Source organism: Eutrema salsugineum, unplaced genomic scaffold (assembly GCF_000478725.1).
Source record: "Eutrema salsugineum unplaced genomic scaffold, Eutsalg1_0 scaffold_5, whole genome shotgun sequence".
Taxonomy (NCBI): domain Eukaryota; kingdom Viridiplantae; phylum Streptophyta; class Magnoliopsida; order Brassicales; family Brassicaceae; genus Eutrema; species Eutrema salsugineum.
Window position 1 is genome coordinate 15,205,513 of NW_006256612.1, and position 7,862 is coordinate 15,213,374.

The 7,862-nt window shown below is 36.7% G+C and overlaps 2 protein-coding genes across 4 annotated transcripts; both read right to left on the reverse strand.

The window, feature by feature from the left end:
• Positions 1-46: 46 nt before the first annotated feature.
• LOC18994637 (protein LHY) lies at positions 47-4,218 on the reverse strand. 3 transcript variants are annotated; one of them, XM_006418311.2, is made up of 9 exons: positions 4,020-4,218; positions 3,799-3,824; positions 3,464-3,623; positions 3,266-3,377; positions 3,081-3,142; positions 2,165-2,383; positions 1,926-2,048; positions 772-1,824; positions 47-672 (listed from the first exon to the last, which is right to left on the reverse strand). In XM_006418311.2, the coding sequence occupies exons 3-9, from the start codon at positions 3,500-3,502 to the stop codon at positions 337-339; spliced, it is 1,944 nt and encodes a 647-aa protein (XP_006418374.1). In that variant the 5' UTR covers positions 3,503-3,623; positions 3,799-3,824; positions 4,020-4,218; the 3' UTR covers positions 47-336. The 3 variants fall into 3 exon arrangements, with proteins under 3 accessions (XP_006418374.1, XP_006418375.1, XP_024007807.1); XM_006418312.2 differs by having other exon boundaries at positions 3,736-3,824; positions 4,020-4,194; XM_024152039.1 differs by lacking the exon at positions 3,799-3,824 and having other exon boundaries at positions 4,020-4,192.
• Positions 4,219-5,077: 859 nt separating this feature from the next.
• On the reverse strand, positions 5,078-7,862 carry LOC18994638 (WAT1-related protein At1g01070). The gene is made up of 6 exons (XM_006418313.2): positions 7,626-7,862; positions 7,298-7,360; positions 6,980-7,096; positions 5,968-6,370; positions 5,442-5,593; positions 5,078-5,349 (listed from the first exon to the last, which is right to left on the reverse strand). Exons 1-6 carry the CDS (start codon positions 7,826-7,828, stop codon positions 5,190-5,192), a joined length of 1,098 nt encoding a protein of 365 aa, XP_006418376.1. The 5' UTR covers positions 7,829-7,862; the 3' UTR covers positions 5,078-5,189.

Below are 7,862 nucleotides of genomic sequence, written 5' to 3' on the forward strand. Positions count from 1 at the left end.
TTTTGTACAATTCATCTTATCATTCAAAAGGAAAAGAAAAAAAAAGGAGTAAAGGCATAAATCCATTGCTTAAATGGTTAATTAACAGTAACAGCAGCAGACATATAGACCCGAAGTAGCAGACACAAACAAACAGACACAATAGACAAGACATGGAGGAGATGGAATAATATGGTACAGGAATTGACATGACCAAAGAAATGTTCAGATGGATCTAAAAAAAGGGAAGAAGAAGAAAAAAAAGTCTCTTTCATAAAGATTGAAGAAGAAATTTACTAACACTAGATTTAAAGATACCGGTAAAAATGTGGACATTTTATTTTACCTCAAAGTCTGTTATGTTGAAGCTTCTCCTTCCAATCGAAGCCTCTTGCAGGCTTTTTCATCACTTTGATTGTTTGTGTTCCCAACTTGGCTCTCTTTCACTTCCATCGAACATCTCTTGTATGGCTTAAACCCTGTTTGCCTCGTTTTCAGACTCTTGCCCGGTCCAGCACCAATCATTACTACACTTTCTTGGTCTGCATCACAAGAATCTTGACTCTTGAAATGAGGAGCCAATGGCATTGACGGGTCAGCTTGTTTTCCATTCACATTCACTGCCACTTGAGGAGGTGAGAAGCTTTGAGGCAATCTCTCTCTTGCAAAGAGAGCCTGAAACGCTATACGACCCTGGTACAAAAGATTTTATATGAATGCTTAGTGTTAGTTCTCCACACAAAAAAAAAAAAAAGACAGCAAATCCATGAATCATTGGGTTTCTTGTTTTACCCCTTGGGAGACTTCCTTCCATGAATCAGTGATTGGACTGTTGTTGTCTCTGATTTTACTTCGACGGTTACTTGTCTCAATAGCACCTGGCTGGTTTGCATCTGTCTCCTTCACGTCCTCTTTATCTTTATCCATTTTAGCTAATGCGTCCGTCTCCGCGTCACTCCCCGAAGGAGTGTTTGAGCCACACGATGAGCGATCCACTGGCTTTTTATTCTGGGAATCATGCAAAGCAGCAGCACCAGCAACAACTTCCTCCGTGTTCCCATTGGTATTTGAGTCAACATTTTGCTTGGTTACTCCAGTCTCTTCTGAATCGTCAGATGATGAAGCTGGAGATTTTGAAGCCATGTTTTGATCTTGCATATCTGTGGTTTGTTTCTCAGGCGGTAGCTCAGCATTTTCAGCGATACCCATCGCTTCTGGATTTGGAACTGCAACGGTTGGTAATGGAAGGCAAGTGAGTGGAGTAGGAGGACATACAGGAAGAAGTCCATGAGAAGCCCACCAAGCAGTTGCAGCAGCCACTGTAGCAGCAGCAATGGCAGCTATACTTGGAGGAGAAGAGCTCATTCGCGTTGATGAATCTCCAGAATTGGCGACATTTGCATAGGGCCAAGCTGAAGCAGCAAATGTGGCTGCAGCATGAGCTGCAGGATTCTGTAGGAGAGTTGACATAATAAGATTGGAGAAAGTAGAAGAAATCTGGAGAAACGAACGGTAATCATCCTGGGAATGGCACGCTGGAAACAGTTGTTGAGAAGTTGTAGTAGCAGATGTTGTTGTTGTAGCAGGAAGATTCACGTGCGAGCTAGATTGCCCGTGAACTCGATCTTCCATAGGACGAAACATGAAGTCTGGAGATACCATACCTGGGGGATGAAACTGAGGCCATTTTGCCATATTTCCGTTTACAAAATCAGCGGGGAAATGCCAATGGTAGTTCTGCGCGCTGTGCATACCGTCACCATCTCTGTCTTTGTTCTTCTCCGGACCATCTTGAGCCATATTGTCCACTTTTGAGGTTTTACTCGTTCCATTATCGGCACTTGCCTGTTTTCAAAATCAGAATGGAACAAGTGTTTTTTTTATTCCATGCTATTGAACTTCAAACAAAGTATTCATCAAAGCTCTGGGAGTATAACTTTTTCTACCTTTTTAAGAGACAGTTCAGTTTCCATGAAAGTGTGAGTTGCTTTCTTTGGTAAGGGATACTTGTCCACAGTAGAAACCCCTGAGCAGTTATCATCTTGATTTTCTTTTCCAGTTGACGTTTTCTAACCAGTAAGAAAAAGAAGATAAAAGAAGAACAGATCTATCACAAGAAGTGACAAAAAAAAACGACAAAATGAAGAAGGAAATAGAGAGTAATAAGAAGAGGTGGAATAAAAACCTCGGCAAATGGCAGTTTTTCTAAATCCAGCAGATTACAATGTGAAGAAGAGGCCGAGGACACAAGTTTTGCTGATGATACATGAGTGGAAGATGTAGCGTTATTCCCAGGTTTCCGAGGATAAGGAGTATTGGGTTTTCTTTTAGGACGAGGAGGTGGAATTTCTATGTCCAGAGCTTGACAAACGGGAATGCCTTTAGCTTCAGCCTCTTTCTCCAACTGAAAAAGTGAAACCCAAAACTGTAAGTTTTTTCCAAACTGAAGAATGAAGATGGAAAAATGCAACTCAGATGTAAAATCCTGAGGTTCATGAAACTGATCCAACTCAGAAGAAAAAGTGTCTTATACTGACCCAAATTGTTCGGGGTTGATGACTGACACAGTTACTTCATGTTCCTGTCCTATCCACTTAAATGGCTAAAAGAATCGACGCAATCCAAATTATTTCATCGACTTTAGTGCAATATGTACAATTGTGTAAACGCCATGCTAGTTTTGTTACTATCTACACCTGTTTTATAAGAGAATGAAGCTCTCTTTTGTTCTAGCAGTAAGTTTTCCAGTTGGACATATCGTGATGATCTCGATTAGTTGCAGAGTTAATAAAAAGACTTAAAGTCGATATTTCTAGAAGCCTGTCCTCGGAATAGGCCAACTCTACTAAGCAAGACGCCAAATTTCTAGTTAATGAGGAAAACAGTTTACAGAACCAACCTTCAATCATCTTTTTTCAGACAGAACAACACATACGGTGATAGGCAATGGTCTAAACATGGTCATCGACTCAATTCATAGATCGACACGGAGAAGTTATATTAACTCAATACCAACCAGTTGTTGTACCTACACTTCACTGAACATAAGTTCATGAAAAGTGTTTTAAGAAGAAAAAAAAGATTCCAAATATCAAACTTACCTTTGTGAAGAACTTTTGTGCATGACTTCTAATCTGAACAGCAGTCTTTGTCCCAATATGTTCTGCACTCAAAAGAAAAAAAAATTATAATCTCCCAATCAAGAGGAGATTAAAGAAAATAGAAGAGACTTCTAAACAAAGATGAGTTATACTAAATAAGCATAAAGAAGCTAATTTTTTTCGACCTTCTATTCGTTGCCAAGCTCTTCCATAAAGCCTCAAGGCTTCTAGAAACCTATCATGCTCATCCTCTGTCCATCGTTCTCGCTGTTTTGTTATTGTATATGGCTTTCTAGCCTATTCATATAAACCGCCAAAATCCTCACACAACAGATCTCAAACTATGTATCAACTCAAATCTTAAGCATCGATTCATTCATTACCTTAGTTAACAATTCTTCTCCAGATGTATTAGTATCCATAACCGGATCTTTGCAGCTTCTCGCTGCCTCAAATCCTCTCTAATATATCAAAGTAAACATCTTTGATCTCCCCCAAACATCAAAGCTTCCAAATTGCAAATGGGTTCAGATTCTAGAGCAACTGCAAAAGAGGAATAGACTATGAGAAATATTTTATCCACACTTAGATAAAATAGGTTTTGTTTTGGAATTAATCAAAAGAGAAATCCAAGAGAAATCTTTTCAAAGTCCACCGTGAAACAGAGTCGCTTCTCCAGCAGAACTCAAAAGAAATCCCTTTTTCTCAAAAGCCTCACCCAAACGAATCCATCGCAGCCAAAACCTTTAGAGCATCAAAAATCTTCAAATCAGTTACTAATCACTTGATTCCAAATCAAATCTAGATTTGTGTGGTTATGCTAACAGATTAGAGCTAATTATAAAGTGAATCTCTTCTAAAATATTACTCAGCAACCAAACAGAGATTCAAAGAAGTAAGAGGAACCCCAGAAATTGCTAATAATGTAGTTTACAATACCCTTGAGAGTGGCCATGGAGGAACAACGTATGCAATCCAAAATAGAAACTAGATCATCTCACCGGGAACTCGCCGGAGAAGTCATCGTTCCCGAAAACAGTCCAATCGGAAAACGAATAAAAAACCAAATCTCTATTGTTTTTTTTTTTAGCAGAGCGGAGAAAAGATAGAGAAGAAGGAAGAAGATAACTGAAGAAGAAGGAAGACTGTTTTAGGCGGAAGAAGACTATAGAAGAAGAAAGCCAGAAGCAATCTCAGCCACAACAATTTTCCCCTAATTTCCATGAATTTTTCGGGAATTTTTTAATGTATTTTTTTTTTGAGGCTGAAACAGCACCAAGGGTATAAATGGCAAAAACAGAAGTCATTGGAGATCGACACGTGGTGATAACATAGTGGCTGCTCACTGCACTTTTTCGTAGCTCCCAACTTGCTTCTTTCTGAGCCAGAAGTCTCCTTTAGTTGTGAAGCTCACGTAGGTAAAAGCGAGGGTAGGGTCCACAAATCTTACGTGGCGATTTCCGGGTATTAGTAGCAAGTGGGAAAATTGATGGTGTCAAACCGCGGGCGCTACGTGTCGGTTTTGTGAAGACATTTCTGTATAAAAGGCCGATTGATCTGGGCTTGTAAAAGGACACCTGAAGATATTTAACTTTTTTCGGAGCCCATTCTAAAAGGGCCGTTTTTTTTTGCAATTGATGATATTATGGATTTATGAACTTTTCCAATTGATGTCTAATATAAAACGGTCATTATAGAATGAGAAGCTAATGTTAGAAAACAAGGTCAACTATTCGGCTTCTTCTGGGCCTTTTTTATGAGTTTAAAGTTTCAATTCTTAATTACTCCGATCAATAGCAAATACTATTACTTTTGAGCTTCAAACAAGATGTGCCTGCTTTTAATGCATTTCACCGGCTCTTCCAATGGCTAAAGCACAACTTGTGTTCTTGTCATTATTTTAATAACTGGGTCATTTATGAATTTTACAAGAAAATTGTCAAAAACTCTAAACAGTAAACATCATTATAATGTATAAAATATTTCATAATCTGCGTTGATGTTTGGGGTTTCATACTTCAAATAAGAATATTCGATCTCTCCTTGTCTCTAGCTCCTTAAACATTAGAACAGATATTTGAAATATGCAATAACAATAATACTACTAAATTAAACGGGCGACTTCGAGTCGTTATTATTATTATTATTATTAATAATTTGGTCTTCGTTATCCATCGGAGGAGGCAATGTAGTTGATGCTTCCGTTTCATTGTTCTTACCCCACAAGAACACGTAGAGACCCATCACTGCCACTACTGATCCTATTACACTGTAATAACAAAAGTTTGAAAGCTGTAATTAGTGTTATGACCATGGGCCTATACGTCGACATATATAAAATTTCCAAAAAAATGAAATTACCTGCCGAGGTATAGAGGAGTGTGTAAGATGAGGAAATCGAATAGAGTAGCTGAGATAAGAGTAATTGGAGTAAACGTTGAAGCGAAAACAGCTCCTAATTTTTTTATCCCCCATGTTGTGGCTACCGTCGACATTGCTTGTCCTACCACTCCCTGTAATTAATACGTGTATACTATTTTTGATAAGAGCCGTGTCTACGTTATAGAAGTTTTAGACAAATTTTCTCAAACCTTTTGACAAACATTTCATTGTAACACAATAATATTTTAGTTGTTATGTTAAAACAGAGAACTTTATCTTAAGACAATGACAGTTAACCAACATGATTAGTTAGAGAAACATATATAGGATGGCATCAACTTAGTGGTGGTTAGTTAAATTTAATTAATAAATGTATATATATGGCTTTTTTATAGTAAAGTAGTACTAGATAAACCCCAAAAATTTCTCAGGCATTTGCATAGTTACCTTACTATTTAATTTTAAATTCAGTTTAAAAATTTATCAAAATATTATATTAGCTTACAGCGTATACGATGATGGTAATCACGAATCTGTCATCAATGACCCAATCTTTAACATCTCTGCCCTTATAAAGACTCAAGAGAGCACATTGGAATGCAGCGAAAACTGACATGAGACAAGTGCTTGAGTATTTGCAAGGGTACTTGATGCTTAAAGTCCCTTGAAAAAGCATCCATAGAGACAGCAATGTGGTTCCTATGGTCAAGAAAAGACATCCAAGAAGCCAGTTCTTAGTTTTGTCTTGATCGTTGTTGCTGTGGTGAAGAGCCTCTGGGTGAGAGTGTGAGTTTGATATTTGAGGGCCTTTATAGAATGTTAAGAACAAAGCTCCACTTATGCATATTAGAGTTCCCAGCACCTTCAACATTCCTGCTTTGGTCTTTAGATTCTTTACATTTTCAGTTCTTAACAAAACAAAACAAAAAAAATTAGGTAAGTTTCTATGCCAAATGCGAGATAATTTATGAAGAATATGAGTTATATCTCAAATTCAATTGTTTTCTTACGTTAAAAAAAAAACGAATTTGGACATACATAAGGATCTGGTAGTGTGCTCGTGTGAGTTGTAGACAACAAAAAACAAAATTATAATAATAACTAATTTACTTCTAAACGCAAATGATAGCGGTATTGTATTCCATTTGATTCAACGAATCGTGTTCTTAGTTTCTGCATCCTTTTATCAAAGTTTATAAAATGCGACGTCTAGCTAAAGAAAAAAAAGACCTTTACCAGGAAAAGCTACAAAAAGGGGCTTATTAGGATGTAGTTACGTATAGTTCAGGTAATTTATAATGGAAATCATAATTATAGCGCACAACAATCTTAACATTGGTAGCACTTTATTAATAATCGTAAGAAAGTTCATTTATTAATAAAATATTTAGAGATAGAGTAGTTATTTGATTAATTAACTCTAACCAACGTCAATATATATATATATATATATTACACTAATTAAACAAAAAAATATTATACTAAATAATGAAGTGGCCAGATGGTTCCATCAGTACCTGAAAATAAGGGCTAAAGCGAAGGTGATTGCAGGCAACATGCTTACCAAAGCACACGAAACAGTTGCTGACGTGTACGACAGACCAAGCAAAAAGAAAAATTGCATCAAACTTGCCCTGCAATTTTAATCCCAAAAATAATTAAAAATAATAATTGGAGCTTATGATTATTATTAAATCGTACTTGAAAGAAAAACATCCTTAACAGAAAGAAGAAAAAACCAACGCAGTATCATAACATATAAGAATAAATGAAACTGGACGAGAAAGAAAAAAAGAACAACAAAGTGAAAATTAAGATTTGATCAGTGGACTAACCCGAGCAGACCACTGAAGAAATGATCGACCAGTAGCCTAAACGTTAGTTCCGGTCTTGTTTTCCTGTTAACAATAATTTGTAGAAAAACTTCATTAAACTGTAGTATATATTACCATAAAAGGCTTCTACCTGTATTAAAATAGAAAATTCACACAATCTTCAGTCTTCAAAAAAGTACAGTTTCTTATAATAAAATGTAATAATTAACTTATAAAAAATTTAAAAAATATGTTGACATCAAATTTGAATGAGATAATATCGTTTACAACTCTTTGTTTTGGAAACAGAATAACACATATAAATAATTCGTTATTTCAAGTATCAAACCTTTCCAAGATATAGGCGAAGGGAGCTAAAATGAAAGCGGAAATAGCCATGCGATAAGCACCAATGACCATATGGTTCACACCACCATCAAGAGCTTTCTTCACAAGTGCATTCACTGAACCCATCGCTACATTTGATATCACCATTACTATAACCGGTGACCATTCCTCGATTACTCTCACTCCTTGTATCTCTTCACCCATCTCTCTCTCTCTCTCTCTCTCTCTCTCTCTCTCT